A 15,587-nucleotide genomic window follows, 5' to 3' on the forward strand; every position below is an offset into this window, starting at 1 on the left:
CTCAACAATTTAGGTTTGTACTGTTGGTTGCTTTTGAAATATTTGATAAAACTGAAATTTTAAATAAAAATGTAATTTCATTATTAGGTTAAGATAAATGACCAAAAAAGTTTGCAGTTACATTAACGAGGTCATAGTCCGGTATATTTACTAAAAACAAGTGTAACACAAAAATCTATCTTGTTTTGTTGTTTTACTTTTGACCCACATGTGTGCTACTTTCGTCCCTGCTGACAGGGTCAAAAGTAACAATTCACTACTTATGTTTAGAGTGAAATTATACTGAAGTCGTTTAACATTTTTACAAAATTCCACCTGGTATTCATAGACCACACTTGTGAGGTACTGACCACAGCAGTGCCGTGCACAGGGGGGTGGCCCGGTGGCTAGAGCCACTGCCCCTTTGCCCTAATCAGCTGAGGTGCCCCTCTCACCAACCGCCAACCCGGGTCAAAGTGTTCTCTTACCGCTCGTCTAAAGATCCACTGTTTCTGGTAATCCACTTCGTGTTTCCCGCCCGCTATGCAGCGTCTCTCACAATCTGTGTCCGCTCTTTGAAGGGCGGAGACGACAGTTTGTTGTATTAACAGGTAGAGTCATTACATTACCTCAGTTGTTGAGCTGCTCAATTAGTAATTTGGTAGTTTGAAGCAGAGAGAGGTCGTGTACTATATTTATTTTGCTTGGTTGTTTTCTCGTGATCACAACTTAATTTTCTCCTATCTCGAGATAACAACAATTGTATTATTGTAATTAAAGCTTACGTGTATGTATTCAAAAGAACATAATTTTTAGACAGCAAAAGCATATTTAGCTAAATCAGCATGAATGAACAAATGAGATTTTACTTGGATCAGGGTTTCGCTCTAGATTAAACAGATTTGCCAATAATTGACCATTTGATAGTGGTGAATTTAGGGACCGTCTATAAAGTAACTCCATATATGTTTATACTTTAAACAGCATTTAAATGGAACAACTTAAAGTCAACAAACAGTCACAAAAACAACTGCAAAGTGTTCACGTGGTTGTCAACTATGCACAGTTTTTTAGATTTCTTATATTTATTCAAATAAACTGTTAAATACTTTTGAAGATAGAAACGTGTACACTGTTACTTTAGAGATGGTCCCTAAATTCACGAACATCAAACATCCAACTTTATTTATTTATTAAGTCTATCGACAATTAGCTACGCGTGGTAATGGCGAAGACCCCAACTCACATATATGCATCAGCAGTCCACTTCAAAATAAACTAAATATTATGGACAGGAAATTACATTATGGCATTTGGATTATCATGTCAGGATAACAAGAAAACAACTTTTGTTAAGTCGAGATCACTTGAAAACAAGCAGCAAAAATAAAAATATGGAGCTCTCTCGTCTTTCGTATGTTTTTGTATTTCTGTGGGTAATGATTTGCTCTCGGTCTTCTAAAAGTGCTAACAACTTAGCAAGTAAACATTCTTAGAATTACAGTGATCTGTAATGAGATCTAATATAAATAACACCAAATTTGCACACTTTGTAGACAAAAAATAAAAATAAAAAACAATGTTTTCACAAAAAAGAAGACAGAGTTGCAAAAGCTGTTCAAAATTGCAAACATGGATTCAAAGCTTCAGCATGTAAATCATATAGAATATTAAGCAGTTTTGTCACACTTTAATTCTTGTTATTAAGTATATTTTCCATTATAATCACTTCTCTTATTTGATACTAATCTATAACACATCATATTGTTAAAACCATATAAATTGTGCCCTTCCCCAGTGCCCCCTTTTTGGTTTGGGCCACTGCCCCTCAAAATGTCTGTGCACGGCCCTGGACCACAGCAAAAATATATCTCTGTCTAAAACATTAGCTTTAAATTTAAGTTTTTCTGAAAAATTTTACTTTCGCCCCTGCTCTCCCCTACTAAAATTAAAGTACTAGTAGTATACTTGTAACTGTACTGTAGTGTAACATTAGTAAACTATGAGATATATGGATGGTGTACTAGTTGGTGTACTTCTAGTAAATGTTTTGTTCTCTCTCTGTAAACTGCTAGTAAGTGGTTTTAATACTGTGAGTGCACATTAAAGTACATTGAAGTGAACTTTTGTATATATGGATAGTTTACTAGTTAAACACTTACGGTACATTCACACGGGGCGTAAGCGTTAACGCTTAACGGAAGGCTTGTCTGAAGCGTGGCCAACAGCCAATCACTGTGGCCGCAACACAAGCTCTGGTCTTCCATAAACGTAATTGGCTGGCTCTGCCTAGGTTATTTGCATAAGGGGATATGATTGGCTGACGCACGCGTTGCCGCTTGAAAAGTTGAGAAATGTTCAACTTCTGCCGCGAGCAACGGCACTGACGCGGCGCCGACGGATCCACAATTCAGTTCGCCAACGCTTGACGTCACCCATTAAAAGTGAATGGGAAGCGTCAACGCTTACGCCCGTGTGAATGCGCCGTTATAGTACATTTTAGTATATGAAAGTACACTTTGAAGTATACTCTCAGTAAACTATTATTTTCGTTTTTATACTGTAGGCCTATACCACTATCAAAATTCAAAATCATGATCTAAATTACACAAGATACAGTTTTATAATATGTGTATGTAAATGAATTGTTACTTCTGGTGTTATTTGCAATGTTTATGTTTTAATCGGGCAGGATTTAAAAAAAAAAAACGTTAAGGTGAGTGTGTATGCTGCATTCTGTTGACACGGGTATAAATAACGTTTTTGGACATTAGGCTACACGGTCAGCATTAGTTCTCTCAATAAGTTTGGGTAACTTGTAAAGATAACATAATTACAAAACCATCAAATTATTGCATGCACATACGGTGCAAAGCATGATTATTTATTTAAATTTCAGAATGAGCAAGTTTTTCATTAATAATAAATATGCTACGGTCTGTCCGCTGATCTGATACTGTTATGAAGATGCATGTATAGTAACTTACTTTTTAAAAAGAAAATGTACAACATTCAGTAAATAACTATGTACATGATTAGGACGTTTGCGTTGTAATAATGTATAGGGGGACTTCAGATATAAAAACAGAGACTAGTAAAGTGATGTTTTATCATTAAAATCTGATAACGTCCATTGATAGAATGTTTGGACATACCACTATGGCGGCGCTGTGGCTTCACAATTGTGACGTCATACGCAATCCAGTCATTTATATAGATCAGTGAAGTATAAATGAATGTGTACTTTGTGTAACAGAAGTACAATACTTCTGATAGAGATGTTTTATGAGATAATGCTTCAGTTGTAAAAACCCAACACTTACTATGTATACTGCCACTGCTTTATACCAACTTCTGTAAATAAAGAAAAACAATTATACCTACATATTGAAATCCTTAACTCTGTATCAATATGAAGTAATACTAAACAAATAGGTTTTGTTTTATTCAACAGAACACAACTTATATAATCTTATATTCCAATGCAAATCATTAGTTGTGGAGTTGCTATTTTTCATCCTTTTAGTAGTGTATATTTAATAATAATGTTCCTTAATTGAAAACAAAGCTAAAGATTAGCACTTACTAAATAGACTTTGATCAGGCACAATGAAGCGATTTTATTACAAAACTACAGTAAAATGTAACTATGTAAGGCTACTCACTTAATATAATTGTTATAAAGTTGAACAAATAAAGTTAATCAATTAATCTGTCAAAATATAAACAAACAGACTCACCTCAACAAGCCAAATATACTTTTCTGACAGTAAAAGTCAAGTATACTTTTTAGGCTATAGTCCAAATATCCCAATAATAATACTCTTCGCAGGTCACATGAGTATTTGGATTGAGAAACTTTACTATACTGCACCTGCCCTCTTTGATTTCTTAATGTAAACACTTTTTACTACAGAACTTTACTATACTGCATTTGTCATTTATTATAATTGGATGTAAAACGTCTCGGTTACGGATGTAACCCTCGTTCCCTGAAGGAGGGAACGGAGAACGTCACGTCGTGACCGACGAATTGGGAACTCGCTTAGAGAGACCAATCTGCTTCGTTTACTACTAAAACGCCAATGAACTTGGCATTGAGATATTTGCATAATGCTGGCGCCGCCCCGCCAGGTGCCTTTATAAGCAGCAGGTGCAAATAGGGAAATTAGCTTCTTTTCGCTGAGAAAGCCGGGAGAGAGTGACCGGTCGATAAACAGCAGGGAGCAGCCCTGTGGCGACGGGACGTGACGTCTCCGTTCCCTCCTTCAGGGAACGAGGGTTACATCCGTAACCGAGACGTTCCCTTTCAGTCGGTCACTACGACGTCACGTCGTGACCGACGAATTGGGAATCCCTACCAAAACGCCACTGAGGGCTGACCTCTTCCAGTGTCTGCGTAAAGCCCTCCGGTTCCACTTAAGGAGAAGGAGAATTAGGTTTTAAGGCAGAAGGCCGGGCACTAGATGTTCCTTTAACCCCACAGTAGTGCCAGCGACTGGGAAGCGCCCTATCTGAGCGGTATAGGGACGCTGCGGAAGCCACCGCCCCGTAAGGGCTATTGGGCAAAAGTCAACCGTAGTTGAGTTAAAAATGACAGCCGTGGCTGTGTAAGCAAAGCAGTGCTCTGCTAAGGGAAACGTGGGCTGGTAGGATTAACCCCACGGAATAATACTCACAAAGGAACCCGTTGGGACACAATGTGGAGCCCAAGCCAAACACGTAGGTTCGTAAGAATACAGCTAGTGAGAGGCTGACAGCCAATGCTCCGCAACAAAGGCTGCCAAGGCATCGGAGGAAGAGCAATTCAAACCATTACGCATTTTTGCTCTGATGGCCTTCCATACTGAAACTCAATTAGGAGCCTCAGTTGGAGGCTGCAAGCCGACCTGCGAGACTGCTCTCCGTGCTCCCCCTGGTGAGGAAAGAACACGAGAGGATACAGGCTCGATAAGAACACTGTAAAATGTAATGAACGTATTAGGTGTCGCCCAACCAGCAGCTCTACAGATGTCTGTTAGCGAGGAACCACGAGCTAAAGCCCAAGATGAGGCAACACTCCGTGTGGAGTGCGCTCTCAAATTAAAGGGGCAAGGAATACCCTGAAGATTATTAGCCAGGGCGATAGTATCAACTATCCAATGAGACATCCTCTGCTTAGTGACAGCTTCCCCTTTCTGCTGGCCACCATAACAAACAAAGAGCTGGTCTGAGGTCCTGAGGCTTTGCGTGCGATCCACGTAGAGTCGCAGTGCGCGTACGGGGCACAACAAAGCCATGGTTGGGTCTGCGTCCTCCGGGGGCAGCGCTTGCAAGCTCACCACCTTATCTCTGAAGGGAGTGGTGGGAACTTTGGGCACGTAGCCTGGTCTGGGTCTCAGTGAGACAGCAGGACCAAACTAAAAGCACGAATCGTCAACAGAGAATGCATGTAAATCCCCTACTCTCTTCATGGAGGCCAATGCTATCAGGGTCAGAGTTTTCATTGATAAAAACATCAGACTCGTAGACTGCAAAGGCTCAAAAGGGAGACCTGAAGGCTTCAGCACCATGGACAGGTCTCAGGAGGAAAGAGGGAGGGCGCGAGGGGTTTAGCCTGCGAGCGCCTCTTAAAATGTAATAATTAAATCATGCTGGCCAACTGATCTGCCGTTGATAAGAGAGTGATGAGCAGAAATAGCGGCGATATCAACTTTAATGGCGGAGGGACAGCCTACCATCTAACCTATGTTAAAGATATAAAAGCACAATGTTAATGGGCATTCTCTGGGGTCCTCGCGTTGCGAAGAGCACCGGGTGACGAAAAAGGTTTCTTTAAGCGCGTAAGCCCGTCCTGTGGACGGTGCTCGAACCGCGTCGATGGTGTTAGATACCGCTTGCGATAAATCACCTAAACCTTGCGCGCGCTCAACGACCATACATGGAAATCCCACAGGTCGGGGCGCGGGTGCCATAATGTGCCCCTTCCTAGAGAAAGAAAGTCTTTCCTCAGGGGAAATCGTCAGGGAGGAGCTGTCGCGAGGAGCATTAACTCTGAAAACCAATTCCTGGTAGTCCAGTACGGGGCGACTAATAAAAGGCTCTCCTCGTCCTGCCTGACTTTGCACAGTGTCTGCGCAATAAAGCTCACTGGAAGGAATGCGTCTTTACGCACCCTCCGCGGCCAGCTGTGTGCCAACGCATCCACGCCGAGGCTGCCCTCGATTAGTGAACAAAATAGGCGACAGTGGGTATCGTCCGGCGACGCAAACAGATCTATCTACGCACAACCGAACTTCTTCCAAATTAGCTGGACCGTCTGGAGGTGGAGTCGCCATTCGCCGGGGGCGCAGCTCGGGAAGCGCGTCTGCCGCTGTATTGAGCGAACCCGGGATGTAAATGGCACGAAGGGACCTCAGATGCTTCTGACTCCAAAGGAGGAGATGACGAGCGAGATGCGACAGGTGACGAGAGCGCAAAACCGCCTTAACGGTAAATAACGCAACAGTCGCAATGTTATTGGTGTCGGCTAATACATCCTTCCCTCGCATCTCCATAGCGGAGCGTACAAGTCCCAGATATACAGCGCACCGCTCCCGGCAGTTGGGGTGCTATCTCACAGCCGCAGCATGCTGTCATACGTCCAGGAGCTTCTGAAATTGTTTCAGAGGGACCGCGTACTTCCCTCGAATTAAACCGAGGCAAGTCAGAACTGACTGGTTGCGCGCTCTTGTAAAACACGCCAATTAGTCGATCGAGTCTTATTTCCATACTGAAAAAAAGGATCCTCTGCACGGGGCAAAGTTGCTCTTTCCCAGCCGACCTGAAGACTTAAACGAGCGAGATGCCGAAGCATTAACTCTCTGTGTTCGCGCACGTCTGCCAAGAACGGGCTATTATAAGTCGACGTAGCTAAAAGCAGAATGCGAACAACGCTCTCTCTCTGACATTTTAATGCCGTGACTATGGAGACACGGAGAGAGAGAGACAGCTCGAATGGTGCACTTAGTATTAATATGCCCACCCCACGACGCAGAGCGAAAAAATGGTCTAAAAGCGAGGGGAGATGGACACATAAAGTACACGTCTTACAGGTCTAAGGCTGCAAACCGATCTGAATATTGAAATACGAGCCTCGGCGTTATCATCCAAAAAGAACACCTTCGTAGAGCCGGTGCGTAAATCAAATCGATCGTAACCCGCCGCGTATTTTGGGTACTATGAGATAAAGGCTGGAAAAACCCTATCATCATCATCTCGGTAAGAGGGACCGGCTCGAACATCCTTCGCCAACAGGATATCGACTTTTGCACGCAGTACATGTGCATCGGACGCTTTCACCACAGTGAAACGAAAGCCCGAATTTTGGGGTGTGCCGGATTCGTAACCGAGGCGGATCGTGCGTAAAACCCAACGAAACGGGCTGGGAACTGAAGCCAAGCACCCAGGCACCGTACGAGGAGAAATAACGACACTACCGAAGTACCCGCGGTGGGGCAGCGAAGCGAGACAGGTGGGACTGCCGGTGCGTCTGCTGTGACAGCATAAACATCTACAGTATGTGTGTGTGACACTGACCTGAGCCCGCTGAGGGTAACGGTCGTCTGGTCTCCTCTACGGAGGGCGCAGACTCCGATGAGGGTGCTGGTGGTCCGGTCTCCTCAGCGGAGAGCTCGGACTCCTCAGGTCACCCGCTGGCGATAGAGGAGAGGTAGGGGAGCTGGTGTGTACCCGCTCACGGCTCTCTCGATCCTCCGGAGACCTAGAGAGGGAAGAGGAATGCACTCTTATGTGTGGTTAAGTGGGTACCGGCCGAACAGCCGGTGGAACATATGCAAACCAAGGATTTTCCACCCGACCCTCTATCGGGGGAAGGAGCTCCATCTCCTGAAGAGTGATCCTCTGCCAATCCGGGTCGCCCTTCACTGGCCACTTAAACTCCCGAATTTCACGGGAAGCGGCTAAGCGGGCGGGGCGAGCTGCTGACGACCGGTTCCCCTGCGCTGCCGAGATGGGGTCCGAGGAGGGGAACGGAGGTGGTCGCCGCAGGACGCCGACGGTGAGAGGCAGACTGAGGAGCCGGCGTTTTGGACCAAGGGCAGCTCTCTTCCGCCGGGGCATGACCTAGGAGATCGCCTCAGTCTGCGCAGCGGAGCTGTACGACTCCCCTGGCTCGCCGAAGAGGCCGGTCTGTGAGACAGGAGCATTCAAGTTGTTCTCGTTTGCGTCCGTCATGTCAGCCAGACACAGCCAAAGGTGGCGATCTTGAACCACTGTGGTGGACATCGCACGACTGAAGGTCGCGGGCTCCCTCGTAAATCCTTGGTGAGCCTGCAGCAACGTTATTGCGTGCAGGGCCGAAGCCGCCTCTCCGGCATGCCTGATGGGCAGCGTCCGTAACCGGACGACTGTCTACAAACACGGGAGGGAAGGGTTGGGTGGTCCCTCCAGGAACGCATCCCGCTCCACTGAAGGGGTCCCCGCCCTTAGCGGCTCCGTTGGTGAGGGAGGTGAGGAGTGAAGCTGAACGGCCGGACGGCCGCAAATCACGTCAGCTCTTCGTGCCGTCGGGAAAGAAAGGCACAGGAGGCGAGGACCGAGAGGCCCGAGCAGCTCCGAAGTACCAATCATGTGGGCGGGACGGTTCGGGCGGAGAGGGGTTCACCTTTCCAACTCTACCGTCTCCGCCGCTCGCGGGCACGGCCGCCATCTCCGGAACGACTCTGCCTCGGAGGAAAAATGGACACCCCTCTGATGCTGCAGAAGTGACGGGACCAGAAGGAGGTCCAATGGATTCGGCAGACATCGTAGAACACGACTCTGCAGTCTCCACCGGAGCCTCAACCGGCTGAGGATGAGAAGGCCGGTAGGTGGAGGACGCATCCTCCGTCCTACTCAGCGTAGTGACGCGAAGGGCGCCCTGCGAGCGCTTGACAGCCGCACCATGGCGGCGTCAGCACTGCAAAGGCGCGGACAGCGTTCCCGTAGAAACGACAGTCGTCTCCGCAATCCAAGAGGGTTATGCTCTCACAGAGAGAACAGAAACTCTCCACGAACGCAGCCCCGGAGTGCTCGATGCCTGAGCACGAAGACAGCGCTCGTGACCGTCACTGGAACCCTTATACTTCTCACATCCAAGATCGCACGGGCGAAAAGCTATCCTGAAAAGGACGCTGATCTCCGCATATACGAGAGAGTGGCTGCCTTTAAAAAGACACAGAGCTCTCACGTATCACTCTTTTAGGGAAATCACTCTTTAGGTGCTCAGCTGATGATGCGCACAGGGAAGGCAACGCACACACTAAACTCAAAACAAAAAAGATGCAGAGCCGTGGAATACTGCGAGCGTCCGCTGTGTTAGTACTGCTTGTCAATCAACTTCAGCAACCGTTCCCAGAAGAGCAGAGAGTAGCTTCTCAGTAGCAGATAAAGCCGGCTTTCGAAGCGAAAAAGCTAATTTCCCTATTTGCACCTGCTGCTTATAAAGGCACCTGGCGGGGCGGCGCCAGCATTATGCAAATATCTCAATGCCAAGTTCATTGGCGTTTTAGTAGTAAACGAAGCAGATTGGTCTCTCTAAGCGAGTTCCCAATTCGTCGGTCACGACGTGACGTCGTAGTGACCGACTGAAAGGGAACATTTCACTACACAGTCATTTATTACATTGTTACACACAATTTGTTACTATTCCTTGTAAAACACTGTGGCTGTGTTCTTTGGCATATCTGCATGACATGTGTCCTCCCATTTCCTTAGTTGTGTGTGTGTGTGTGTGCATTGGACATGCTGATAAAGTAGAAACGCCTAATTTGAGCTGTTTATAAGGCATAAAGTAAAGATAGCACATTTATAGACCTACTGAATTTATCACTCCGTATATTATAAAAAGTGTAAATTTAAAAGTTTTAAAACACTGAAATAATGGTTGTTTGTCATATGATAAAAAAGTGTTTGCTATATTAATGATACATTTAATGAGTGCTATTCATTAAATTGTTTGTGTTTTCTCATTGGCTATGTCTCTCAGGGTTTACAGTCTGAGTCTCAGAAGTTGTTGAACATTGCTAAGGAGTTGCTTCAGACAGAAGAGGCTTATGTCAAAAGACTCAACCTACTAGACCAGGTAACACAAGCATATACAGTACAATTTGTCCCTTATAGAAATTTTGGCTAGATATTGGACAAAATATCCAGTTATTTGCGTTTATCGTTTGAAATTTTTTTAGTTGGCATACTTTGCTAACTGTTCTTTGTGTTCATTCTACTTCCTGTTTGGTTCTTGTATTTAAGCTTACACCATTGAACCCTAGGTCACTATATAAACCTGGAAAGATGAGACAAAAACTTTCCCATTACAATGAACACTGCAGATGAGTTTATTCATACAATATGTAGGCCTCTATAATTTGCAATATGGAAAACACAGGTGGAACAACAGAATCCAGGCATTAGGCTGACTTTACGTGATAAAGTAGTAGTATATATAGTAGTGTCTTTACGGTTTAATGTGGATGTGCGCATCAAAATAAAAAAACGGAGTATAGCCTTCAAGTCAGGAGACATCATGAAGTATAAGTATGCTAAATATGAGGTCCAAAAAACCATCAGGGTCGCCAAGAGGGCTTATACCCAGACACTCGAAAACTGCTACAGAGAAAACAACAGTAGAAGGGTGTGGCAAGGAATATAGTCAGCCCCCAATTACAGGAAAGCAGCAAACAAAACTGTGATCCAAGACCCCTCTCTACTGGACAACCTTAATACGTTTTATGCTAGATTTGACCAAAATAATAGAGACATTCCCCTGAAAGCCCCCTATAACTCAAATGAGACTATAGTGCAGGTGAAGCACTCACAGGTCCTTAAAGCTCTGAGGAAGGTAAATCCCCGTAAGGCTGTACCTGATGGTGTGGCTCCGAGAGTCCTTAAAGTCTGTGCTGAACAGTTAGCGGAGGTGTATATGAACATCTTTAACACTTCTCTCCATCAACAAACAGTTCCACATATTTTTAAGTCCTCTATTATAGTGCCGGTTCAAAAAAAAAATCCTTGGTTTCAATGCGGTCGTTAGTACAAATTCAGTACTGTTTGATCTTACAGAAATTATATTATACCAAATATTATACCGTAACCCCGAACCCCAAAACCAATATGTTAAAATACATATTGTGTCTAGTTAAGGACAACACATTTAATGTCTTAACGACTTGACACCTTATAGGTGACTGTGCAAATTTATGAGCTTAATTTAACAACATTTCATAAAGACAGAGCTAGCTGTTTGCTGTTAAACAGGCATTTGCAGTTATCCACTTCATTTTCCATAGAGCAGCACATATAATAAATGTTCTCCGTTTTGTTTTTCGTGTCTGTCTCGTTTAGCTGTAATAACAAAATAAAATAGGCCATAACAGGAAGCTAACAAATTTCTCATGATGCGCACTGATGCGGCGGAGAAGCACGTCTAAATAACACCTGAGCCGGTGGACAAAAACAGACAACCCAGTGTTAAAACTCGAAACACTTAAATTCTGCGATCTAAATTGGCAAAACAAACAGAAAAACATACAAATTAATTTTTATGTATATTTTACATTAAAGTCTGTAAAAGACAATACATGACGTGAAATGCATTAAATGAGTAGTAGCATAAACCCTGCGGTGGCGCATTATAAACAAACAAACAAACATCCCAATAGCATTTTTTCCATTAGAATTATTATTGCAGATCAACTATTCGACCATTCGTGCACATCCCTTATTTTAAACGCAATAGTGTTGAATGTCTGTTATGTCAGGATGTTACAAATATTCTTTTTAGAGTTTTTGTTTTTGTATGTACAATATTACTATTATTTATTATAATGTGTATTTATCTAAATTAGAAAGGCCATTTATGCACTGTTTCGGCATCTCTTTCTCTTCTATTTCTTTTAAAATTACTAGTTGCTCCTTGTTCTACTTAAGAATGTGTATGTGTATGCATGTATGTATTATCTTTTATGTATTATTATTAACTTAGAACTTGACTCTGAGGAACGCATAAGAATTCCAATGTACCTGTAAAATCTACCTGTGCGAATGGCAATAAACTTTGAACTATAGGAATTATCATGAATACGAGATCCCTACCTCGTCGCATCCCTACTTCAGCCCATGGTAGACTTTTAAAAAGTGGCTCCTGAGTTGCAAAATTTGAATGTTTCTGCCCTCATCCTTAACAGCGATGATCTCTGAACTTTTTACATGAACTCTTTTGTGTGTGCGCATGCAGGTGTTCTGTGCCCGTCTCACAGATGCGGGCATCCCTACTGATGTCATCACTGGAATCTTCTCCAACATCTCCTGTATTTACAGATTTCACTTCCAGTTTTTACTGCCTGAATTACAAACACGCATCACACAGGAGTGGTGAGATCCCACAAGCACACTTCTCAAGCAAATGTTTACCAAAAGTAAATGTATTAGGTCTCAAAATAATAAGTCAATAGGTATAGAATTCTAAATTAAAACAAACCATGCGTATCAAATAATTTTGAGTCAATGTGATGAACCACAGTACACCTCTGGTTAAACTTCTACATAACTTGTGTGAGGGCTCACCACCAGCAGGTTAACAACAGACAGCATTAAAGCTAAACAAAAGACAATAGGAACATGAAGGCTGTACACAGTCAAATCATGCATTTTATTAAAATCACCTTGATGGATATAACAAAATTATAAGAATCATTGTAAAAATTACAGAGAATTTTGTTTGCAGATTACACTTGCCTTTGTTAATGCAATGTCATTCAGACATTTAAAGGAGTTAGTTAAAGGGATAGTTCACACAAGAATAGAACGGTTTCAAAGCTTCAAAATTGCAATAAACATACTGTAAAAAGTGAGAAGTTGGATCACCTTAAAAATACTTTTCAACTTGAAATTTCACTTTAGCTTTACTTTAGGTGAAATTTTTTGATTGATTCAACATTTTACTTTTTACTGTTTGAGGTAAGGTGCTCACGCTTAAACTGTCTGAATGGTTGTTGTCAAGTTACCCTTACAACACAAGGGTGGGTAAACAATAACAACATTTTAATTTCTGGGTGAACTATCCCTTTAAGGATCTAAATACAGTACCTTTTGGTGCTACTGTAAGTGTGTTTTAAGCACATGTAGTGTCTGTAATGTTTATTTGTTTCTATTGGATATCTTAGAAAGTATCAACATGTATTTTTAATGCTAAACTTGAAAGAAATTAACACTTTAGAGTTTCGTAGATTGCAATTTATATACTGTAGCTGGTTTTATATCAAGAACAGAAAATAATAAAACATGTATATGTGCATATATGTCAGGAGCCATAATCCACGCATAGGGGACATCCTACAGAAATTAGCCCCATTTCTGAAGATGTATGGCGAGTATGTGAAGAACTTTGATCGTGCCATGGAGCTGGTCAGCACATGGACACAACGGTCCACTCAGTTCAAAAGTATTGTCCATAATATTCAGGTTAGACTACATATTATAGTAAATGTACTTTATTTATGACACACTTTTATTCCTTACTTTATGATTAACTGCAACATCCTCTGTGTGTACAGAAGCAGGATGTGTGTGGTAACTTGACCCTGCAGCATCATATGTTGGAGCCAGTGCAGCGTATTCCACGTTATGAGCTTTTACTGAAAGATTATCTGAAGAAACTTCCTGATGGAGCTCCAGACAGGAAAGATGCTGAGAGTGAGTTCATAACATACTGTAACACACATTTACACAGTTTTTATTTCTGATATTGGTCTATCATTTCCTCTTCCTATCAATATAGCCACAGAGGATTTTTGATTTTGATTTAATAACTATGCACTTATAAAAGTGCAAATGTGATTTTGTTAACCTCATTTAATCCTGCCAGGTGCTTTTGTGAGCAAATTCAACTTAAACGTAATTCTATAGCGCTTTTCACAAATTTGCATTGTTGCACAAATCTGCATGGTTGCAAAGGAAATGTCTGTAAATTTATTTAAAAGAAAAATGTCACATTTACATAAGTATTCAAACTCTTTACTCAGTACTTATTTGAAGCCCTTTTGGCAGCAATTCTCTTTTTGGGTATGATGCAACAAGCTTTTGCACACCTGGGGTACTGTCTGCCATTCTTCTTTGCAAATCCTCTTAAGCTCGGTCAGGTTGGATGGGGACCATCGGCAGTGTTGGGCAGTAGTTTAACTACATTTTTCAGTAGCTTGGCGGTAGCTTAGCTGCTTTCTAAATCAAATAGCTTTTCAGTAGCTGAGCTCTTTTTTTGAGGTAGATTCCACACAAGCTACAATTTTCCAAACATTTCTTAAGTCGTCCTGAATTTGAGAATAAGCGCGTCATTTTGAATCGACACAGGACATCGTTTGTCCCATATTTTCGAGTTGTGCAGCCTTCATTCATACAAAACATTCCCACTCGCATTCTGTGAAGACTCGTGCTCTACCTCTGACTGGGTTATGTCATCAAGCCAAGCTAATATAAAAACATGTAATAAATATTACAATTGAAACTAATAATAGACCACGATTGGAGACCCCTGTGTTAAGATATGTCAGGGCAAGGTGTTTTTAGATTAAGGCAGCTCAAACATGCATTTTATTCTGGGAGTAGGATAAGTCCAGCAAACCTCCCCATAATGTGAAGTATCTAGGCCTACATTATGCTTGTATTGCCTATAATTACCAAAATACTAAATTGAAACTGAATAAATAATAACATAATAAAACTGGTTAAAAATAAAAAAAGTAGCTTGGGTGTAGCAAGCTACTATTGATGTAGCTTAGCTTGCTACATCTCCCAGGGGGGGGTAACTTCAGTGTAGTGAAGCTTCATTTAATGTGAATTAACTGGTAGCTTAGCTCACTACATTTTCCAAGTAGCTTGCCCAACACTGACCATCGGTGGACAGACATTTTCTGGTCTCACGCCTGGGTTTTTGCTCTGTTATACATTGTCAGCTGTTAGGCGTTTTATGTGTTTTTTTCTGAATCAGGTCCAGTTAATTTAAATAACCTCAGCTGGACACTAATCAATGTGAAGAAACATCTCAGATATTTGTAAAATTCTGTTTTGTCCTACTAAGTACTGGTGCAGATTAATAAGATAAAAATGAATAGAACCTAAAATTTGAAAACCCTTAAGGGGTCTGAGATGCACCAACTGCAAAAACAATATAAGGGCTATACAATACATAGACTAATAAAGGATACAAGGAAATGCGCCGCATCTGAACTCATGTACTGTGATGTTTAATTCTGCCGTTTTCTGGCTGACATTTCAAAGCTGACATTGAGGAATTTCTATGAGACTGAGATGTTTAGCATGTTTTGCACTTTTTGTATGTTTGTGAATGCGGGTAGACTACCATTATTCAACAAAGACAAGGTAAAATGGTTTTTCATTCTCAGTACCCTTTAAATATTTGAAATCAAATAATATTTATTCAAAGTAATCTAAATGTAATCCAAAAGTAGTCAGATTACGTAACCAACAATGCGTAATCTAAGAGATTATATTACTGACTACAAATTTTATGTAATTCGCAATCAGTAACTGATTACAATTCATAAGTAATCTTTCCAGCTCTGTCTGCTCATGCC

The 15,587-nt window shown here is 42.2% G+C and overlaps 1 protein-coding gene across 3 annotated transcripts in view; it reads left to right on the forward strand.

The window, feature by feature from the left end:
- The window catches only part of fgd (faciogenital dysplasia), a 56,277-nt gene that overhangs the window by 28,232 nt on the left and 12,458 nt on the right, over nucleotides 1–15,587 (forward strand). For all 3 annotated transcript variants that reach the window (XM_065271299.1, XM_065271298.1, XM_065271300.1), the window contains exons 5-8: nucleotides 9,986–10,081; nucleotides 12,233–12,369; nucleotides 13,302–13,458; nucleotides 13,551–13,689. In XM_065271299.1, the coding sequence (XP_065127371.1) occupies nucleotides 9,986–10,081; nucleotides 12,233–12,369; nucleotides 13,302–13,458; nucleotides 13,551–13,689 (529 nt within the window). The remainder of the gene's footprint in view (nucleotides 1–9,985; nucleotides 10,082–12,232; nucleotides 12,370–13,301; nucleotides 13,459–13,550; nucleotides 13,690–15,587) is intronic.

The sequence above is a fragment of the Paramisgurnus dabryanus genome, chromosome 11 (assembly GCF_030506205.2).
Source record: "Paramisgurnus dabryanus chromosome 11, PD_genome_1.1, whole genome shotgun sequence".
Taxonomy (NCBI): Eukaryota; Metazoa; Chordata; class Actinopteri; order Cypriniformes; family Cobitidae; genus Paramisgurnus; species Paramisgurnus dabryanus.